The following is a 21,835-nucleotide window of genomic DNA, read 5'->3' on the forward strand; positions in this document are numbered from 1 at the left end:
CACCTACCGCACAGCTGAGCTTACGGCTTATGCCCCCACCTTGAATCTACTATTTGGTAGAGCTTATTTCTGTCTGGACTTAGACCACTAGAAGCTCGGAGCAAACTGCAGTCCTTTCCTATTGTCAGGAACACTTGTCTGGGGCACGAATCAAGGGCTTCTCTGTGCTGTCTGCTCTTACTTGCCCTGGCTCTTGGGATCTTTGCCTGTAGTTAAGCTATTGTCCCACTAGCTACACTGTCGTTATCCAACCGGAACCCTGTTTGGAACAAGGCAAGGCACATATGCACCTGAGAACATGTGTGTGTATCAAGTAGATATTTAGAGTAATTTATAACCCTGGTTGGAAAACTCTCAGCCATAAGGAGTCATCCTGCAGCAGGCTCGGTCTATGGGCCCTGGGGGGCTGTCGGGGCCGGGGGGCGAGGTGCATGACGACTTTCCAATATGGTAGCAGCCCCCAAGCTCATAGGTGAGAGCGGAGCTCCTGGCCGGGGTCCATCCTTGTGTTGGCAAATATCTCCCTGTGCAAATCAGTCCCATCAAAGGTGGAGGCGGTAAGGGCAGCTTTGGGGAGCCGGTCCTTCCCCCCTGCCCGCCCAGACGCACCTGCCTGCTAAGGCCTCCACCATTCTTTCTTGTGGACCCACAGAGCATTGGTGAGGGCACAGCAGAACTGGCCATTCTGACCGTGCTCTTTGAAGCCACTCGTCAGGTGGATTTATTTGGTAATGCACAAGCTGACGATTCGCTCATTGCTTGGCCTCAAGAAGACGGTCACTGATTGGTGTTATTTTTTAAATGAAGAGTTTGTCCTGTACACAGGAAGAGAAATAGGACTTAAACCACAGAACCTTAGCAGAGAAGTGTCAAGGGGCTGTGACGTGCGGCCCTGGGGGCACATGGGGGTACACATAATGATGTGAGTCCTGGGTCCTGAACAGCTCTGGGCCAACAGCAGCCCAGAACCTTCTAGCACCAGCGTGGCCTTGAAAGCCACACCTACCAGCCATCTCTTCTCCCGCAAATACGTTGCATGACATTTTCTTAAAAAACCAAAACGCTCAATACGCTCGAATGTTTTTCCTTTTATGTCATTGCATCCAAGTTAACCCCTTGGGTTTTGCCTTTATGGTAGCGCTCTTTCCTTAAGCATATTAGGTCAAACTGACATGCGGGATAGATTTGTACTGTTATTATCATGCACGCCACCTGAATGCCAAACATACTTTCTAACATGGACACTCGGATGCCTTTTCAGGAAAAACAAATCTTTATTTAAAAAAAAAAATAATAACTTACAAAATTGAGAGAACTCTCCGAAACGAGACTGTTCATTCTGTGCACAGCATTGCAGCCTGGAACAGTTTTGCTCCATTTTGCTTCTTTTTAATGTCACTTTACAAAACTATGAATATCACAAACTGCTTTACAGAGTTATTCCTGTTCCATATCCCATGCCGGTACAGAGCACCACACAGATACAAAACTATCGTAAATAAAACACTTCAGCCAGGCCTGGCATAGATTTATAGATTTATAGATTTATATATATATATATATATATATATATATAATTTCAAAACAGCTAACAATTAATGTCATCCTTAGTCAAAACTGAAACCAAACTAGCTTTAAAACTACAACACTCTGAATATATGTCAGCGTCTTAGCTCCCATACAATATTTAAAATATATTTAAACTTTCAAATACATTTATAAGGTACACCGATAATGAGAAAATAAAAGTCTTAAGATTTAAATACAAATCACCATATAAAACCTCCAGGGAATACAGAACGTCCTATTGTACAGAAGCGCAGGCTAGCCTGCCCCGCAGCGGGCTTGGACACACGACGGGCCGTGGACGCATCGGGACACACAGCCTCGCACAAGACCCACCACCACGGCCCGAGAAAGAGGGGAAGGGTGCTCGGCGGCCCCCGCTCCCCTCTCCACGCTACTCCGGCCTCAAACCCCGAAGCCACCTTGCTTTACTCTTGGGAACGACGCAAGCCAGTGCCGTGGAGAAAGCAAGCAGACTTGTCCCGGGGACCCCGCGAGGCGCGTCACTTGGTGTTCTGCTCCAAGGCGGAGTACTCTGTTTCCGACACCCTGGAAGCATCGATGAGCTTGGTGAGACCTGTCTTGGCCGAGTACTTAAAGATGAAGGCCTTCATCAGCTCGTACCTGTAGTTACGACTGATGAAGCTGTAGAGCACGGGGTTGACACAACAGTGCACCAGCGACAGGCACTGCGTGACATGCAGAGCCGTGAAGAGGAAGTTCTCCAGCTGGCAGGTGAAGGGGATGTAGTGGAGGATGGAGAAGATGTCCAGGAGCACCACCACATGGTAGGGGAGCCAGCACACAAGGAAGACCACCACATAGGAGAAGATGATTTTGCGACTGCTCTGCTTCTCCTGGTCGCTGGATGCGGCGATGGCTCGGGCCAGCAGGCAGTAAAAGACGGCGATGATGCAAAAGGGGATGGCGAAGCCCAAGACCACAGAGATCAGCTCCATGCTGATGAGCCACTCCTTGACGCTGTGCTCGGGGTAGAAGGAGCGGCAGTAGGTCTCGTTGTTGGACGCCGACGTGACAGTCTTCAGGTAGTAGGTGTCGGGCAGGGACACACAGAAGGCCAGCAGCCATACCAGCGCGCAGACGGCGCGGCGGACCACCTTCTTCCTGCGGCTCGAGGTGCCAGCGAAGTAGGCGATGGAGAGGTAGCGGTCCACGCTCATGCACGTGAGGAAGAAGATGCTGCCGAACAGGTTGATGGAGAAGATGAGGTGGGTGATCTTGCACGTGAGCTCTCCCATGGGCCACTGGTTATGCTGCACGAGGCTGACCACCCAGACGGGGATGGTGACCACCACCCACAGGTCGGCGATGGCCAGGTTGAGGATGTAGCAGTGCGTGTCGTAGCCGGTGGTCTTGGCCTGGATGTTCACCCAGACCACCACGGAGTTGGCGATCATGCCGGTCACAAAGATGAAGATGTAAATGAAGGACAGCGTGTACAGGAGCATGCTCTTGTTGGGCATGTTGGGACACAGCACCGTGTCGACGACAAGGCAGTCGCTGCCGTTGCATGGCCAGCTGATGTCGGAGAAGTTCCCTGGTTCCGAGTAGTCGAAGAGGTGCAGATCCATGGCGCTGTGGGCAGCGAGCTGACGGCCTGCGCAAAAATCAAACAGAAAGGATGCAATGGAAAAGTGGCTTCGTTAGGAAACACCGGAGTGCCGGTCAAGACACTTTTCCGGCGCTCCACACGCTCGGCGGTGTCTTCCCAAAGAAAGGAGAAAAGGAAAAGCGTAGCAGAGCTCCACACAACGACATAAAACGGGACCGGCATCCAGGTTCGCATGGTGCCTAATCGAGAAACAGGGACTGCTGTGTTCTCCAGACATCACCAGCCTGGCTGTGCCCACGGTGTGAGAGCGGCGTGGTCCGGGGGCCCAAGAAACGTCTGACAGCCACAGCGACGCTGACGGCTCGCTCAATCCTAGCAGAGGACAGTGGAGCCATTTTCCCCATGTCCCAAAGAACGGCAGAGTCCATCTGTTCCTGGCACTGCTGTATGATAAGTATCCTGCCCTGGTGTCTTAATGAGAGTGCTTGAGATCCCCTCCCACGTGTGCACCAAAAATGGGACTCAGTGCACTTTACCTTCCTGCCAAATGTGTGTGGAAACCTGGGTCTTGGGCCACCTTCAGTTCTCATTCATGAAGACCAGAGGTGTGCAATGCCCTGCAGCTTGATTGCACCCCAAACCTGCAGACCCTGGGTTTGCTGTGGGGTTTTCAACGAAGGGCAGCCACGCAGCTGTCTGGAGCTGTGGGCCACTGCCTAGGTTCCCCTTCTTACAACTTGTGCCAAGCACAGAAGTCACCACCTGCTGCACTTCTGGGGGAGGGGGTGGCAATCGTCTCAACTGTCTTTCCTGCTGACCTAACGTGAGGCCAACACTCTGAACTGTCACCAATATCCAGAGAGAATTCAGCTCCAAAGTACCACTGTGCCAAGGAATGATCATTTCTCCCCAGACGCCCCAGCTAGGAGAGCTGTCTTCTACTGGGGCCCCATCCACTCGAGGGCCCTGAAGTCCCTGCAGGACACGGCCCTGGGTCGGCAGCCCACTGGGTGACCCTGGGAACAAGGGCGCCCCGCTAGGAGTGATCTCATATGCAAAGGTGGTTTTCCTTCCTTCTCACGGGTCATAGGTAATGACTGATCCCAAGTCAAGCTTCTGTGCCAGGTTCATCCAAAGTGGACCCCAGGTCACATAGGAGGATGGGCAACCCTGCTCCACCTACGCTAACAGTATGAGGACACATAGCTGGGAAAAGCACCCATCCCGAGACCAGACCTTCCTGGGTGGGAATCCTGATTCCTTCCTCACTGCTGTTTAACTTGACTCGCTAACCTGTCTTCAGCTGCATTCTCAGGACACCAGCACCATCTTACAGAGGCACCCAAGAACCAAAGGGCCCAATCCAGAATCTAGCCCATAGCAGATGCTCTGTAAATCTCCACCCCCACCCTCCCATCCCTTTGGCAAAAAGCACAGCCCCCCTTAATTCTTGCTCCACATTTGAAATGACCTCTTAACTGCCTAAGTAATACACGTCCCTGCCTGGAGGGAGATGCAGGGGAGAGCAGGGACGGGCAGTTTGATAGGTTTACCTTCAGAACAGAATCCCTGACGAGTGAGACATTCTGCTGCCTCCCAGAACTGGCTCCCTAGCCTCAAAACTCACAGCAGGTGACCTAATCCTAAATCTTAGTTAATGGAGACCACCTGCAGGCTTCTGGGCAGTTCTTCTCTATGTGTTTGAAGTGGCCATCGGTCCCTGTCCCGGTGACCTAAGCAGGTCCCTGTGTCCCCGCTGCTGAGGGGAGAAGCCCAGGCCTCCCAGCTGCAGGGCCCAGAGCCGGGAAGCCGGTGGTCCTCGGAGCACCCCACCAGGAGGATCCCCACGCCCTGTGACCACCAACTTGGGCCAGACCAGACAGACACACAAGCACAGGAAGCACCCGGGGAGACTCACCACGATCACGTTTAGGACAAAGAAACTCCTCACATTATGAGACTTTGGACCGCCCCGTCCTAAGAGGCAGCTTAAGGACCCCCAAAGGACGTGGGCACAAGGGGCAGCAGAGGACACCTGGAGGAGCCAGGGCTCCCTGACCCACTGGACTGGCCTCGGGGTGGCGTGCTTTGAAGCTACGATTTCCACCTCCCCCTGGCCACTAACCTGCCCGGGGCTGACCCTCCCCTTCCCATCCCTCGAAGCCCCCAATTCCAGAAGAGAACAAAGCAGGGATTTCATGGTTCTAATGTGGTGACCCCTTTTTTCTCCCATTTCCTTAAAATGAAGCACACCTGCAGCATGGCCTAGTTTATGAAGTGCTTTCGCCTCATGACCTCATCTGACCCCGGAGGCCCTGCAGAGCGGAGGAGCTCGCTGGAGGGCAGGCCGCAGCCCCACAGCTGGGCAGAGGTGGGCCTGGGCCAGGCGGGGCTCCCTCCTCAGTCCGCACCGGTGCAGCCCTGCAAGGCCTCGGCACACACAGCCACAGAGCCCGGGGTCCGGGCCGTCCACGGGACCGTCCACAGGCCGAAAAGGAAGGAATGAGCCCCAGCCCTGGTTAGCCTGACTGGGTCTAAACACCCCCAGCTCTTTGCTCACCACAAGGAGTCAGTGAGCGAGCTCGGGCCTCCAGTACGATTCAGCGGACAGGCGCCGGGCACTGTTCAGCGTGGACAGCCAGACCCACGCAGGCACGGGGGTCTATGAGAAGTCACCTGCCTCTCACACCCTGCCCTTCTGGAAATTACCAGGTCAAGGTGTCCGGATCCACCCTCTGGGGCTGCCAACCGTCGCTAATCCCAGAGCTCCAGCCATGGTGGGGGAGGGCTCGGGCCCCATCGTTGGTTTTCCCCTCTGCCCTCTGGGCAATGAGGACCTGATTTAGCGATCACCGGTCCTCTGAGCCAGAAGCGTTACCTGTTCGCCGGGCACGGCTCCCCTCAGCTGTCCTCTCCCTTGCCTTTGGGGGGCACAGTGAGACTCTGCCAGCCAGGGCTGAAGGGGAGAACGGAGGCTTCGAGGCTCCTAGCTCGAGCGTGAAAGCCAGCTGGCCCCCCGTCACTGATCTCCCACCACCCATCAGCCCAGGAGCTGAAGCCCGAGGTCCGTGCCCTGACCACCCCCTCCCCCAAGGGGACCCCCTGGGACCCCCTCCCAGGGCAGACGGCCTTAGTGATCAAGAGAAGGAAGGAGGCACAGAGAGGAAATGAAACAAATTGTAGTCCTCAAACTCCCTGCAAATCCAAACAGGGGACTAAGGAGGGAACTACGACTCACAACAGCTCAGCCCTGTCCTTTCGGTATTTTACATGCATTTGGTTTTGGAAGCAATCCAGGGCCACTTCCAGAAAAGAATATGATTTGACAAAGACAATCTGCACCGTACGTCCCATGTGGTCTGCAGCAAAGGCCCGTCTGCCCGAGCGAGTGTCCAGGAGGGCTGGGGCAGGGACGTCCACTCGATGCCTTCCCAGCGACGGTGTGTGGCCACCACAGGAGAGAGGAATCTTCCTCAAGTGACACCCTCAGAGTCACCAATATGGAGAACTATGGAGTGTCTACCCAGGCCCCTGGATTCCAAAGGCCTGGCGACAAAGCTCCTAGCAGGCCATAGGAAACCTCCCTTCCTGTCCCGGTGGAGGGAGGGGGCCGCCTAATGGACCACAGGGGCCACTTTAACTCCCTGAGTGTCCCGCACCAGAATCCCAGCTGCCTTCCTGCAAGAGCAGATCGCCTCAGCTGGTACACAGAGAGCCGACAGCATTCTGCGTCCTTTGGGAAGGATCCACGCTCCTGTCTAAGCGGTCAGGCCTCTGGGCCAGTGTGCTGGTCTGTGCATGCTGGGAAGCAGCAGTGGTCTGACCCGGGCCTGCAGGAGACCACTCTTCCCACTGGGACCAGCCACTCTCTCCGGGGATAAACCGGCAACTCCATTGCCGCCAGCCCGGGGCCAGAGCTTGGGAAAAACTTCCAGAGTCACACCTGAACACTGCCTGCTTCCCTGAGGGCTCGGAGCCTCCCCAGGGCAGGCGGGAGGATGAGACCCACTCACAACCAAGTGGTAAGGCATGTGCGTAAAGGGTCCTGACAAAAGGAAAAAAAAACCAGGGCTTTGAGTTTTCTACAGCTTTTTGATTTTACAAGTTCACACGTTTTTCCTCTCGAAAGACTCACGTGTCCCCAGCTGTACATGCATGTACTAAAGCACTCTTCATTAGCAAGACACTGGAGACAACGCAGATGTCCATCGGGAGAGGAATGGTTTGATAAAGTAGCGCGTATCCACCACCTGAAATACAATGGAGCTGTGAGGAGACGCAGGGGGTCTGCTTTTGTGAAGCACGGAAGTTACAGCGCAGCTGAACACACGGACGTAAAAACCAGAGCAGAAAGTGCACGCAGCTTTATGTGTAAACACACGCGCACGAAGGCAGAGAAAAAAGACCAGCGGGAAGGATAAAGCTTGGGGCGGCCAGGGTAGGGTGGGGGCACAAAGGGGGCTTTGCAGATTTTACTCCATAAACTTCTGTACGATTTGAAATGTGAAGACATCAAGAATTAGGTAGATTCCGATGGAGGGATGTTTCACAGAACATTAGCGGTTCAAGTTCCATTGTCCTAGAGCCCAGAGAACCGACTGAGGGCAGAGAGCTGGACTTGCCCCCGTCCGCTCCCTTCTACCTCGCACTCCCTGTGCTTTCTCTGACTCTCCTCTCTACAGCGGCCACGTGCTCTTGACCTTGTCCCACACCCGCGCGCAGGGAGCATCCCCCTTCCGCCGGGACAGGAAGGGAAGTTTCCTATGGCCTGCAGAGGACCCAGCATCTGGCCCATCCTCCCCACCGGCCTGGGGTCTGCAAAGGGACTCATCCACCACCCCCAGCCCCAGTGGCAGAAGGTTCCTCCTGGTCAATGTGAGGACTTTCCTGGGAGATGTGCCTCCCACTTCTCAGGCTCCTTATTCATCAACCTAGTATCCCCCGCAACAGGTGAACCATGGCAAGTGGCCCAGGGCATGTTGCTGCCTCCAAATGGTGGCCTGAGCTCACCCAGGAAGCTGGCGGTCAAGCCAGAATTAGACGTCCCCAAGGGTGGTCTGCACGGGGTGGCAGTCGGCCTGCAGAAAACAGGCCCTCTCTCTGGCCCAAAGTCAGTCCCTCCGCGGCGGAGCCTGCCACGTGTTCGGGCTCCTGGTTGCTGTTCCCCGAAACGGCCTTCAGCGTGTTGGCAAATCCCCACTGCAGACCGGGAAGATTCTTCCTGACCAACCCCTTAGCCGCTCCTATCCCAGTTGACCGTCTGTTTCTCCCGCCTCGTCCCCCACCCAGGCCACACAGCTGTATGCTGTGTCACTCCACGTTCTTCCCGCCCAAGCCCCGCAGCCTCGGATACCACACCCAGCACGAGGCGGGTTTTCGGTGCGCCCACGGTCAGAAGTCAGTAGTGATAAATCAGGCTTACCAAGACCAGGGGTCTGAGGCCATCCCTGGGAACAGGAGTCCACAAGAGGCTTTTCTGAACCCCTCATCAAGTGGAGACAAACATCAGCCGTTTCAAGCCCCCAAACGTTTGTGGAGCCTCCTCTGTGAAAGGGCACTGCTCTGGGCCTAACAGACTGGAATCACCATGCCCCGTCCCCCAAGAACTCGCCCGCCAAACAAGAAGGGCAAGAAGGCAGCAGGGTGGTGGTGGGTGGCCCCCAGAGCTGGAAGGTGAGGGATTCCCAAGCCAGTGGTTTAGGAAAAATGGAGGGGTGAGATGATCAATGATATGGCATGAGGAGGGTCACTGAATCTAGCTGAGCCCAAGCTCCCCATGAAGGAAAGCTGGCTGGCGACCAGGGTCAGGAGCAAGGGTGCGGGCAGTGGGGGAGTCGGGCTGGGCCTGCCCATGCAGGAGCCACAGAGATTTTGAGCAAGGGTGCGGCTTGCAGCAGATGGTTCTTGGGAGCGCAGGTGACACAAGCCACGTCGAAGGCCGGCAGTGGGGTGCTCTGGGGACAGGGTGCAAACAGGCTGGAGGAAGGTGCTCCCGCCCAGTCCCCGGTGGTGCTCCGGATTACCCCGGCCAGGCCGGGGCTGGGCACCAGCTGGGACAGTGAGGGGCCCTCTGGCCCTCGGGCTCTTTAGGACCTCTGCCTCCAGGTGACATTTTTTATCGGCTTTCTGCAATTTGGGATCTGGGTCCTCCCAGCAGGAAATTTCACAGAGCAATTCTGTGCTGTTCAGACTGGATCACCTCGTTCGGCCTCTCACTTCCGTGCACCTGCGGACCCAGGCCAGGCCAGGAGAAGAGACCCGCTTATCTGTGGCTCACAGTAGCTCTCTGCACTTCCCCAACTTCTCCAGAGGCTTCACCCAGGGGGAGCCATGCTCTGGCCTCCTTGCCAGAGTCCCACCCCTTCGACGCTAGCTGGCATGCGGTTCAGGTGAGGAGAACCCACACCACCTCTAAAAAATCGTCAGGCAATTGCACATCATTGGGGTCAGCGTTTTTTGTTTTTTGGGGATTTTTTTGTTTTTGCTGTTTGTTTTTGTTTTTGTTTTTACCGATGCTGCATTAAATCTACGGGGAAGTCCAGAAAAGCTTCAGCCCCGGCAGACTCCCTGCGGCCATCTGCTAGGGCTGACAGCAGATTGGGGAATGGTCTGTCCCCCAGTGCCAAGCAAACAGAAACAATGCTGTCTTGACTACAACTTATTTCACACAAGTAAGGAACTGGTCTAAATCATTAGAAAACTCAAAAAAATAATAAAGAGAGTCAAAGAGAAAAAAAAACTCCCTATCCTGACTCAGACAGAGGCCACCTATTGCTGGGGTCCTCAAAAGACTTCCTGTTAACGCACGGGGTGGGGCATCCTCGCCCACTTTTGGGTATTTGGGGGAGAAAACGAACCCCACATCCAGAAACCCGATCTGGTCTATTGTGCTCAGCTGCCCATGGGGAAGCAGGGTTGTGCCCAGAAAGGCAGATCCAGAGACCCACGTCACAAAGGCTGCCGGCTGGGTTGGCCGGGTGTAACCAGAGCCCTTGTTCCCACCCAGCTCAGGACCTGGATGAGGCAGTGGGAGGTCAGCCAGGCTCTGGGCCAGACACAATAGGGTTCTCAGGAGAAGGCGACTCCATCTTGGCCTCTTCTCATAAAACTCAGTGATGATCCCCGCAAAGGTATCTGTTACCACAAGAAAATTCGAAGACGCGGGCTATCCGGACGCACAGTCCTTTCGCTGTCCCTTAGCCAACAACGGTCCGAAGCCACCTGAGTCACTCAGTCCCTCCACTCTTCGAGCGCTTAGAACAAAACAGAGTCAGCTCCCAGACCTACCTGTGGCTCAGCAAAATGTTCACCATAAAAATATGCAATCCCCTCATTACTTTAACAAGGAAAGTACCTACTTTTTTTTTTTTTCAATTCTAAATTAGTAGATCCTTAGGTTAAAAAAACATCAAATATTCCCTGCAGAAAACCATCAAGTATTCAAAATCAGATAATCCCCTTTTTTTCCCTTTTCTTTTTTTCTCTCCCTCTCTCTTTCTTCTTTTTTTTTCTTGCTTGTTTGATTTTACTTTAATAGGAAATGTGTGTCCTAGGGCTATAATTTTCTGGACTTGAAAAACACTTGACATGAGCCAGCCTTGGGTTTCTTTCTAAACTCTACCTGAGTGCGTGGAACTCAACTAGAAAGGCGTTCTAACACCGTTCTTGTTCCTAAAAGTAAAACGAAGTTCAAACCCTGTACTTTTTCGTTCCAATTTCCATTTGTGCCCGGCAAAAACCACTGAGAAAAATCTAAAGTCCTGATCTTGAAGGTTTTTCTCCTCCTCGGTTTACTCTTAGGGTTTCTAGAGTGACGGTCGGCCAATCTCAGGTCTGAGTAACTTCAGCCACTCCCTCAACGCCTCCCTGAAAACAGGAGCCCCTCTGCCTAGATGATCGCACAAAAAGCCACTGTTCCTGATTAAGTAGGTTTTTTTGTTTGGATTTTTTTTTTCATCCAGAAAGCCTATACTCTGCCTGTTCTGGGTCTGATTAGAAACCATAATACCTTCTCAATTCTCCCAGGACTTGCTGTTAATAAGGGAAAAACTCACCTCCCAAATCCTGACTCAGTTAAGCCCCGGCAGCCTGCCTCGACTATACTCTCTGGAACTTTTTTAAAACTATGATTGCAATGCATGACCCCTTTTAAAAACTGGACAGGCAGCAAAATACAGGCATTTCTCAATTTTCTTTTGCTCTTCCGCACCCCCCCCCCGCGGCCCCCCCCACCCCCCCCCCCCATCCCCGGGAGGCTGTTGTGCACACATTCAAGTGTTTATGGCAGAGACCTGGGGAAAAAGAGCAAATTGTTTCCAAGCTAGAGCTCCCCTGCGCAACTTTGCTTTAAAGAAAGGCTTTGCATCTGGGGAAGCTCCTGAGCTGATGGAAGAAGGACAGGCAGTTTATCCATTTAAAATCTATAAAAAATTAAGCACAGACCCCAGCAGCCTCCACTTTCTTTTCTAGGCAAGCCTATTTGATCTCCACATTTTCCTGGAATAAATAAAAGGACACAAAGGCAGCATCTGAGCTTAAAAAGAAAAGAAAAAGTTACCACATTGAAACTTTGCAGAATGAAGTTTCAGGGGATGTCAGAGCACCAAATACCTTCAAAGAGCTGTAAACCATGTCAGGGGGCCCTCTTCCACTTTTGGAAAACCTAATGATCCTGTTGTGAGCAAGTGAATGGAGAGAAAGAGAGAGAGAAGAGAAGAGAGAAAGGAAAAAAGAGAGACAGAAAAGAAGGAGGGAGGGAGGGAGGGAGACAGCTAGTCTGACTTTTACAACTTCTCATTCTCCCTGGAAGTTACAAGTCTTGGCTAACCACCCACCCCTGACCTCACTCCAAAGCTCTGTCAGTCAGCCCTTCAATCTTCATGCATGCTAACGATATTGAACAAAAGTCATACTTTACCTGAAGGGTATATTTAAATTACAAAATCCTAGACTTGTGTGTGTGCCTTTTTTTTCTAACTGAAGTTGGACTTACCTTCTAAGAGCACAATAAATACCCAAATTAGATTAGCAAGGATGCAATCAAAGTCATGGAGACCGAGCTGATTTAACATTCATTCTTACAGCTTCTGGGCTTACAGGAGCTGGTAATCCCCCAAAGCCCCGAATTCAAATACATTCTGGAATCACAAAGATTCACAGGGCAGTTTAGTGCCTCACTTAAGGATGCCCCTTAATAAAGGGCACATCTTCTGCAGTTACATATTTACTGGCAAGTCCCTCTACTTCCCGACTGATCTACCAGTCAAAAGGGTTAGCAGTGTTGCCAGGCTGTTCCCTATGCCAACTCTGAGCAAGCAGAATGGCCAGCCTGCATTCTTGCTAAGTTCTCCACTTACCCGAGCCTAAACGCCCACAGCAACAAATAAACACCAGATTCCTATAGCCAACACACACACGGAGCGTCCCTCCCACGAGTGACTCAAGGAAACCTGCCCTTTTTACTTTCTGCAGCAGAAAGGTGAGCCCCCAAGTTAGCGGACAGGCTTTTTGCAAGGCAGCCATGCAGCATGCAGCCCGTGCTTTTCAGAAACCAGACCTGTAGACTCTCAGCAACCATCCCAGCGATTCAGAAAGAGTCCTTTGAAAAAGACCGCTTAGCTGAAGAACAGAAACCCTGCCCGCCGTCCTCCCCTTCTTTCCCAGGCAGGGCTGCGGAGAGCAGTTTCCTTACCTCCGGGCTGGGCTCGGGCTCAGGGCTTCCTGCGCGGCTTTGGCAGCGCTCACCGCCTCGGGGCTGAGCAGTTTGCAGGACTGAGCTCTCCGGCGGCGGACCTGCGTTATATACACTGCAGGAAGGCGCCTCTAGGTGGCAGCTCTGTAACCCGCATCTCCCTCCCTCCCGGCCCGCGCCCCCCCACACACACGTGCAGGCGCACACACACACACACACACGCACACACACGCGCACACCCCTCTCGTAAACCCGGGTCTGCCTTTTCCCGCGCAGCCCTGCACCCCACAACGCACTCTCGGGAAACCCCAGCCGCCCTTGACTTGCAAAGTCTAATGAAGCCACAAGGTCCGGACCCCATGGGGGAACATGTGTCAGCAGAAGAAAAACTGCAGAGAAACCCTAGTGCTTTGCGAAATCATCAAATATTTATCTGGTCTCAGGTATATCTTTAATAATCCCATTACCACCAAGAGTTCCTTTGAATGCCTCTTAGCTCAAAGGGAAGACTTTGTTCCCAAGACAAATTGCTCTGACCTTCTGAACTTCGGTGTTGATTTATTTGGCCTGGGTTTTCTTTGTTAATTCCTCCAGAACAGAAGTAACAGTTTTGGTATGAGCAGTTAATCGGCACCATTTTAAATACCCCAAGAGTGGGGGAAAGGGCTTTAGAAATAGATTTTAAGATTTTATTTGAATACTTTTATTTGTAAAGGATTTCGGGTCCAAAGTCCTTGAAAATCTAAACAAGATGGTGTTCTGAAATGCCTACCCAGTGCCAGGCACACATTAGGGGTATAATAAATGTCTTTTGATAGTCTTTTTTTGAGGTGGGTTTAGCAAATGCTTTATTATGATTAAGTACTATTATTACTGAAATCTACATTCTTATCAAGAAGTGTATAGCTAAAGTTCTGTCCGTGGGACAATTCAGCCTAAGAATGTGTTCCATACCATAGTCACCTCCAACGCCCTATCTAGAAAAATCGACCATAAAACGGCGACCTAAACTTTCACTTTTAAAACCCGTGCTCACTGAGCCTTTTCCCCTAGAGTAACGTGCAACGCTTTGGTTTTTGGCTTGCTTTCTGCTTCTCGTGGGGTTCCCCAAGGGCACAAATGCGTGGAGGCACCCGCATGTTCCCACTTTCTCCCCAGCTAAAACTTTTTGAGATTCTTTTTATACTTCTAGCTAAAAATAACAGCAGACAGCCAAATGCAGAGCCTGGAGGGACTGGGAGGTCAAACTCTCCCGCGGCTAGAAGGCCCTGGTGTGGAGAAAGCCCTTAACAAAAGAAATACTCTGTTGAGATCAAAGCTTCCCATTTTTCTCCCTCAGCCAGAACACCAAATGCGAGCGCCAAGCGCACACCTGCTCCCCCGGGGCTACGCTGCCCCGCCCCGCACGGGTCCCCCTGTCGCCTGGGCACCCGAACTCCACCTCCAGGCGCCTGGCGAGAAAGCTGCGCTAAAGAAAAACTGCGGGCAGCTGTGTGCGCACGCCCAGGATTTAGGGCCGACCGCAAGAAGGCTTTTTCACAACTTTTTGGTCCCGGTTTCTTCTTGTGCGTGACCCTGTGTCTGAGCCTGGTGGAAATGGACACATGGCCGGCGAGCAGAGGTCGCCTCCGTGACACTGGCGCACACGCTTCGCTTTCTATTTCCATGAACTTGACAGTCTCTTCTTCGGAAAACGCGTTTCTCCTTTGGCAAGCTCGGACGAAGAGCGCAGCCCCGGGCCGGGCTGGAATCCGCTCTGAACTGTCTCTGAAAGAAAACACGCATGGACGAGAAACGTGCTGCAGGATGCAGTCGCTAAAGTGGAGGAAGGAAAGCCCAACGTAGTCGTTAAAAACAACACCACCACCAACAACAGCAACACCCCGGGTTAGGCGGTGAGGCCCGCCCTCCCCACCGGGTTTGCGGAGCACCCGGGACCCCGCCCCTGCTCGGCTGCGTGCGCCCCGCCCCCGACCGGGTGCCACAACCCAGCCCTGGGGAGAATGAGAGGCCAAGCGAGCACCGCTTTGTCAGGGGGCTGGATTCCAGCACCCCGGGCCCTAAAATGTCTCTTGGAACCTTTGCGGGTCTGCCCCAGCTTTGTGGAAGGATCGCGTTTGTAAGGGAGGCATCACACATAGTGGTTAGCTTGGTAGGAATGAGTTTGGTCACCCCCGCTAGGAAAGTCCGAGAAGGCAGGATTGGGCAGGTGTCGCTAGAGCTGTCCCAGCTGACTCAGGACTGAGCTCTTGCTGCGCTTTCTAGCCCTGAGTACTTGGTGGAGCGCGCGGTGGAGGGGTTTTCAGCCGAGCTCAACGCTCCTTCCCCGTGTATAATCTGCACCGGGCATTTTAGACTCCACAAAGCAGACTCTCCCCCTCTGACCTGATTTGCCTGCAGACAAAATCGTTACAATAGAAGCCCCTATTCTTGCTGGGCTGTGGCAGCCGGATCGGCCTGCTGCCGAAACCCCACCTCACTGTAAAAGCGCCGTTATCCTTGGTAGGCTGGGTCTGGGCTCCTAGGGAGCACCATCAGAATGGAGTCAGCATGGATTCTGGCGGCTGCAACGTGGCCCCGGACACTCTCAAGGGCACCATCGGCCTGAAGACGGAAGGCTGATTTTGCACAACCTTGGGTCTTCAGTCCAACTTCACGAGTATCACATTCCAGACTCCCAGAGTCATGGCCCTGGAAGAAGCTGCATCATCTAGTACCTCAGCCTGGTGGGTATCGTCTCAGCTAGCGCTGGACATTCCCCCTGAACAGCAGACACAGGCCCCTTCTCTGGGGGAAGGACCTGGAAGTAAACACAGAGCCCCACCCCCCAAGGAGATAGGGTCCCCAGCCTGGGCTCCCTCCAGACGGGTCTGACTTGGAGCTCCAACTTACATACCATGTCTCCTTAGGCAGCTTAGCCTTTTTGAAAATGAAGTTCCTATCTTTAAAATAATTATAATAGGGGAGACTGAGTGGCTCAGTTGGTTAAGCCTCTGACTCTTGATTTCGACTTAGGTCATGATCTCAGGGTCGTGGGATGGAGCCTCACACTGGGCTCCATGCTCAATGCAAAGTCAGCTTAAGGTTCTCTCTTTCCCTCAGCCCCCCCCCCACCCCGCTCTCTCTCAAATAAATAAATAAATAAATAAATAAATAAAATCTTTTTTAAAAATAATAATTATAATAAAACCTTCTCTTCCTGCCAGGTGCTTCTCAGGATTAAACGAAAGGATGCCTATGAGAGACACCTCACCGGTCCCAGAGCAGCTACTTCTCCTCCTCCCCCTGCCCCAGGCTGAGGCAAACTCCAGTGACACAGCGTGGTTTTTTAAGGAATAAAACAGATATATAACCCAAGGCTTGCAACATTTTATGAACCCTTTGGTAACGTCTGGACAGGTTTCATAATAAGAGCGTTTAGCTCTTTGCTGATCTAAGTGTTTTGCTTACCTTCGTTCATTTAATCTTTACGGTGACCCAATATTGGCACAACTTTTGTCCCACTTGTGTAAGTGAAGAAGGTAAGGCCCAGAAAGAGTGGATAACCTGCCCAAGCTAGTGAATGGAGGGGATTCAAACCCAGGTTTGTCTGACTTCACAGCACAGGCTGTCATCTGGTGCCACGGAAGACAAATTCTTGAAAGAAAAGAGGAAAAGCCATTGCAAAATACAGATCAGGTTAAGTTGGGCTTCCTAAAAGCAGAACCGTGGATAAGAATTCAGAGCAACCCATACATTAAAGAAGTGCTCAAGAATAAACTAGCAAGGGAAGAAAAAACCCACCCAAAGTTATGATCCTGGCCAAGTCTAGCGGCAGTCTGACCCCCTTCATGAGCCTCCGAAGCCGGCAGTCCACCCTGACTTCACTCCAACTGCAGGCAAGGATGCTGGCTTTCATACTTGTACACCCTTCAAAGCCTGGATCGGGGCTGCCGGGTGGAAAGGTGGGGAACATAGCCTCACCCTTCTTCCTGTTCCCACCCTGTGTGGACAAAGCAACTCCAGTAACCTGAGGTCAGTCTCTCAAAGATACGTCCCAGTCACAGGCCTGGGCAGTAAACCCACATTAAGTGGACACACAGACACACAAGGAGGCCGAAAGGATCTGGGAGCATGCCACCACCCGTACCCACTGTACTAGGCATCAGTGGCACCTCTTACGTCAATTTTGACCCAAATAAGAGAATACTCACTAATTAACACTCAGACCAACTTGTTTCTACCTCAGGACCTTTGTACCTGACATTTTCTCTTCCTGGAAAGCTCTGATCGTTGTATGGTTATGTCCTTCCTGTTGTTCTAATGTCGACTTAAATATTTATTTTTAGAAAAACCTTCTTTCACTGCTCCGGTCCATTCTAGTTACTCTGTCATTATCCTACATTCTCCACAGAACTTACTGCCAACCAAAGTTTCCAGTTTAGTATTTGTCTTCTCCCCACCAGAGTATAAATTCCTTGAGGGTAAGAATGTTGCTATGTTGTTCACTGTTATATCCCTGTTGTCACACAGGGTGCTTGGCACACGGTAGGGGCTCATAAATATTAACTGAATGAATAAACTCAAAAGAATCTCACTTCTGAATCAGGTTCTTGCCCTCCCCATATTTCACTCACCTTCTGCCTCATAGAAATGGTTCAGGGGTCAGTTAGGAGAGATCCCCCAAAAATGTTTTAGAAAGACTTAAAATATATATGTTGAAAGTGGGGAAAAATATGAATAGGTACTTCACACCAAGTTGTGACCCCTAAAAATATGAAAAGTGTGCAACTTCCTTAGTCATTGGAAAAATACAAATTAAAACACAGTGCCGTTACAACTGCACACCCCCAGAAAGACTAACATGAAAATTAGAGAATGTTAGCAAGATGTGGGAACACCAGTATGCTCCCACACTGGTGCTTCTCAGACTACGTGGTGAAGGACAGTGTTCTTTTTGGGGTTTTTTTTTTGGGGGGGGTTGTTGTTTTCTTTTTGTTTTTTGTTTGTTTGTTTGTTTGTTTAGCTTTCCAGTGCAATGCACACCAAGACATGGTCCCACTGAGCATGACTAGGAAGGAGCTTCTGCCACTGTGTTTCATCACGTGAGTGCAACATATGAATTGTCTATGCAGCAGCCTGTCACACCAGGCTGCTGATCAGGTTTTTGTATGTCACAGGGATGTCACATTTTTTTAAACCTTCCTGAATGGTTTCTCACTCTCAACTTCTAACCCTACTTCTTTGCAGAATAGTAGCAAATAGCTCCCAGCCCACAATTCAAGCGACACTGGGCTGTATCCCAATGGTGGAGGTGTAAACTGGCACAATAATTTCGGCAGTATTTACTAAAGTTGAACGTATACATGCATATGACCTAGCAATTTCATTGCAAGGTAAAACTTAAAGGTGTATACATTGCACCAAATGAAATACACAAGAATGTTTACAGTAGGACTATTTATAAGAACTCCCCAAACCAGAAATAAACCAACATGGCAGAAAAGAATATAATAAATGAATATCCTTCATGAATGTAGAGATAAAAATCCTTCAAAAAAAGCAAATCAAATACAATATATACCATGACTAAGTGGGGCTCATCCTGGAAATGCAAAACTGGTTTAACATTTAAAAATCAATATAATTCACTAAGTTAACAAAATAAAGCATTTGAAAAATTCAAAATCTATTTGTGATAACAACCTTCAGCAATCTAAAAGTAGAATGATTTTGATTTAATTCTTCAATTTGATAAGGGACATTATGAATTTGATATAAAGCATGTATGAATACTTAAAATTCACATCATACTTAATGGTGAAAAATTGAACACTTCTAAAACTAAAAAAAAAAAAAAAGGAAGATATCCATTTTCACCACTTCCTTTCAGCATTATACTAGTGATCCTAGCTATTGCCAATAAGGAAGATTTAAAAAAAATAAAGACATATGCATTAGAAAGAAAGGTGTAAAATCGCCTTTATTAGCAGTTGACATGGTTATTTACATAGAAAATCCTGACAAATCTACAAAACAACTTCAAGAACTAAGTGGTAAAATTAGGAAGGCCTCAGAATACCAAGTCAGTATACAAAGGTCAGTTGCATTTCTATATATCAGCAGCAAACAATTAGAAAATAAAATTGTAAAATTCCTTTATAATAGCACTTAAACCCATAAAATATCTAGGAATAAATTTAACAAAAAACACATGAGACCTCTACAACAACAGCCCTGAGAGAAAGAAGAGCAAAATAAATGGAGAGATATACCATGTTCATGGATTGGGGGATTCAATACTGTTAATATGCCAATTCTCCTCGAACTGGTCTATCGAGTCAATGTCATTCTAATCTAAATCCCAGAAGATTCTTTTGTAGAAATTGGAAAGTTGATTTTTTAATATTTATGGAAATCCGAAAGACTTCAAAATAGCTAAAACTGTCCCATAATGGAAGAATGTTGGAGGACTCACTTTGTGATTTCATGGCTTACTATAAAGCCATGGCAAACAATTGACTGTGGTATCAGCAATATAGGCAAATAGAGCAAGGGAACAAAATAGAGAGTCCAAAAATAGACTGACATGCACAGGCAATTGATATTCAACAAAGGCACCATAGCAATTAGCAAAATTTAAGAACGATTATATTACTATATCATAGTAGAATAAAATAATTGTTGTTATAGGGGTAGAGATTAACTGGAAGGGAATTTTCTGGGGTGAGGGCAATGTTCTATATATTGACTGGGTCGGTGGTTACATTGGGTGTTTATATTTATCATATCTCATCACCTGTACACTTAAGATCTGTGCTTTGCATTAAAATTTACCCCAATTTTTAAAAAACGTTACACAATGTAAACATAAAGTAACACCATTTATTTAAAGTTTTTTCTTTTTAAAGATTTTATTTATTTATTTATTTGACAAAGACACAGTGAGAGAGGGAACACAAGCAGGGGGAGTGGGAGAGGGAGAAGCAGGCTTCCTGCGGAGCAGGGAGCCCGATGCGGGGCTCGATCCCAGGACCCTGGGATCATGACCTGAGCTGAAGGCAGACACTTAACCGACTGAGCCACCCAGGCGCCCCTTTTTATTTAAAGTTTTAAGGCAGTCACAGAAAAGTACATATTATTTATGGAACTATGCAAAAAGCCTACCTAGAGGTAAGAAAGGCTATATACCAACTTGAAGACAATGGTTACCTCTGAGGAGGGAGAAAGAAAAAGAGGATGGAGTGAGATACACAGGAGTATCTACAGCCTCTACAGTATTTTTATTTCTTTAGGCAAAATATTCACATTTGTTAGATCTTATTGGTTGAGCCCACGAGTATACTTTATATTACTTGCTGTTCTCTGTGTTTGAAATTTTTCAGTTTTGCTTTTAAATTTTAAGAAAAGGGGAAAAAAACTTGAAAGTTCTGAGTGAAGCCTTGCTTTCTCTCCACTTCGTTGTGAAGTTTGACACAGAGAAGAATGTTTTCTGATCTCTGAGTGAGTCCAGGAAACTTCTGCCATGAGAGTATATCAAAGCATGGAGGGCCTAACGAGATACCAAGCATGTCGGGTCAAACCGAAGTCTCATTTTTCTGAAACTTTGGCAACATTCTAAAGTACTGTGATTTCACACTCCTCAAACTTCAATATACAGATTTTTAGCTTCAAAGCCTAAAAATGATTCAGCCCAAAAATATCTGACCTGAAGATAAAGGAGAAATATCTGAATATAACTAATAAAATTATTTCAGCTGATTTGAGTTTTGAGATTACAAATTTCATATATGCTAATAGAGTTACACATTTTCATTTCCACCTATGTTTGAAAATACCTCTAAAGACCTTAACACCATAGGATGTCAAATTAACAAGGGAGACTTATTTCCTGTCTTCTTTCTTTCCTTCCTTTCCTGTTTTTATTTTTTATTTTTTAATGATTTATTTATTTATTTTATAGAGAGAGAAAGAGAGCAAGCACGGGGGGAGGGGCAGAGGGAGAGGGAGAGACAGAATCTCAAGCAGACTCTCCACTGAGCGTGGAGCCCCACATGGGGTTCAATCCCACGGCCCTGAGATCATGACCTGAGCCGAAATCAAGAGTCAGATGCTTAACAAAATGAGCCACCCAGGCACCCCTATTTTTATTTTTAAATAATTGGAAACTTGCAGAAAATATTCAAGCAAAGAGCAAAAACTCTTTTTCCTCTGAATCATCTGAGAGTAAGTTGTTGACATGATGCCCTATCACCCCCTAAATACTTAAGTGTGCATTTCTCACAAACAGGGATATCCTCTTTCGTTATCTGAATGCAACCATCAAAATCAGGAAGTTAACACTGATACATTCCTACCTCCAAGTGCACAGATCCCATTCAAGTTTTGCCAATTATGCCAATAATACCTTTTGCAGAGAAAGGATCCTCTGAATCATGTGTTGCATTGAGCTGCTACCTCTCTTCCATTTCGTTCAGTCCAGCACACTTTCTCAGACTTTCCTTGACAATTATAACATGGAACTGTTTGAAAGTAACAAGCTGATTATTTTATAGATTTTCCTTCCATCTGAGTTTGTCTGATTGTTCCTTTTGATTAGGCTCAGGTTATATGTTTTGGTGAGAATGTCACAGAAGTGAGGTTGTGTTCTTATTACAACCCATCAAATGGTGAACAACATGAATTTGTTCCATTACCAATAGTGTTCACTCTGATCTCTTGATTCAGAACTGTCTGTCAGGCTTTTCCACTGTACTTACTCTTTTCTCCTATGTAATTTTGAGAGTAGATAGCTTGAATCTGGGCAAATATGTCATTCTTCCTCAAACTTTCCATTTATTCATTTTTTTTATTTGTATCTGTACAAACTTGTGGTTTCCTGTCTTAGCGAGTTATAATCCATTACTGTTAGTATTTATTTTGCAGCTCAAATTTTTCCCTAATTTGGCCAGTGGGAACTGGCATCTGTGTCCTTTTAATATACCTCCATCATTTTTTGAAACTTCCATTGTTTTCTGACACAAGAA

The 21,835-nt window shown here is 49.1% G+C and overlaps 1 protein-coding gene across 1 annotated transcript; it reads right to left on the minus strand.

Moving 5' to 3' along the window:
- Nucleotides 1–1,254: 1,254 nt before the first annotated feature.
- ACKR3 (atypical chemokine receptor 3) lies at nt 1,255–12,918 on the minus strand. Its single transcript, XM_032408025.1, has 2 exons — nt 12,831–12,918; nt 1,255–3,184 (listed from the first exon to the last, which is right to left on the minus strand). The coding sequence occupies exon 2, from the start codon at nt 3,156–3,158 to the stop codon at nt 2,070–2,072; it is 1,089 nt and encodes a 362-aa protein (XP_032263916.1). The 5' UTR covers nt 3,159–3,184; nt 12,831–12,918; the 3' UTR covers nt 1,255–2,069.
- Nucleotides 12,919–21,835: the final 8,917 nt, after the last annotated feature.

This window comes from Phoca vitulina, unplaced genomic scaffold (assembly GCF_004348235.1).
Source record: "Phoca vitulina isolate PV1807 unplaced genomic scaffold, GSC_HSeal_1.0 scaffold1, whole genome shotgun sequence".
Lineage (NCBI taxonomy): Eukaryota > Metazoa > Chordata > Mammalia > Carnivora > Phocidae > Phoca > Phoca vitulina.

Bases quoted from the DNA above. Each gene is read 5' to 3' on its own strand.
- ACKR3 (XM_032408025.1), bottom strand. From the start codon at position 3,158: ATGGATCTGCACCTCTTCGACTACTCGGAACCAGGGAACTTCTCCGAC.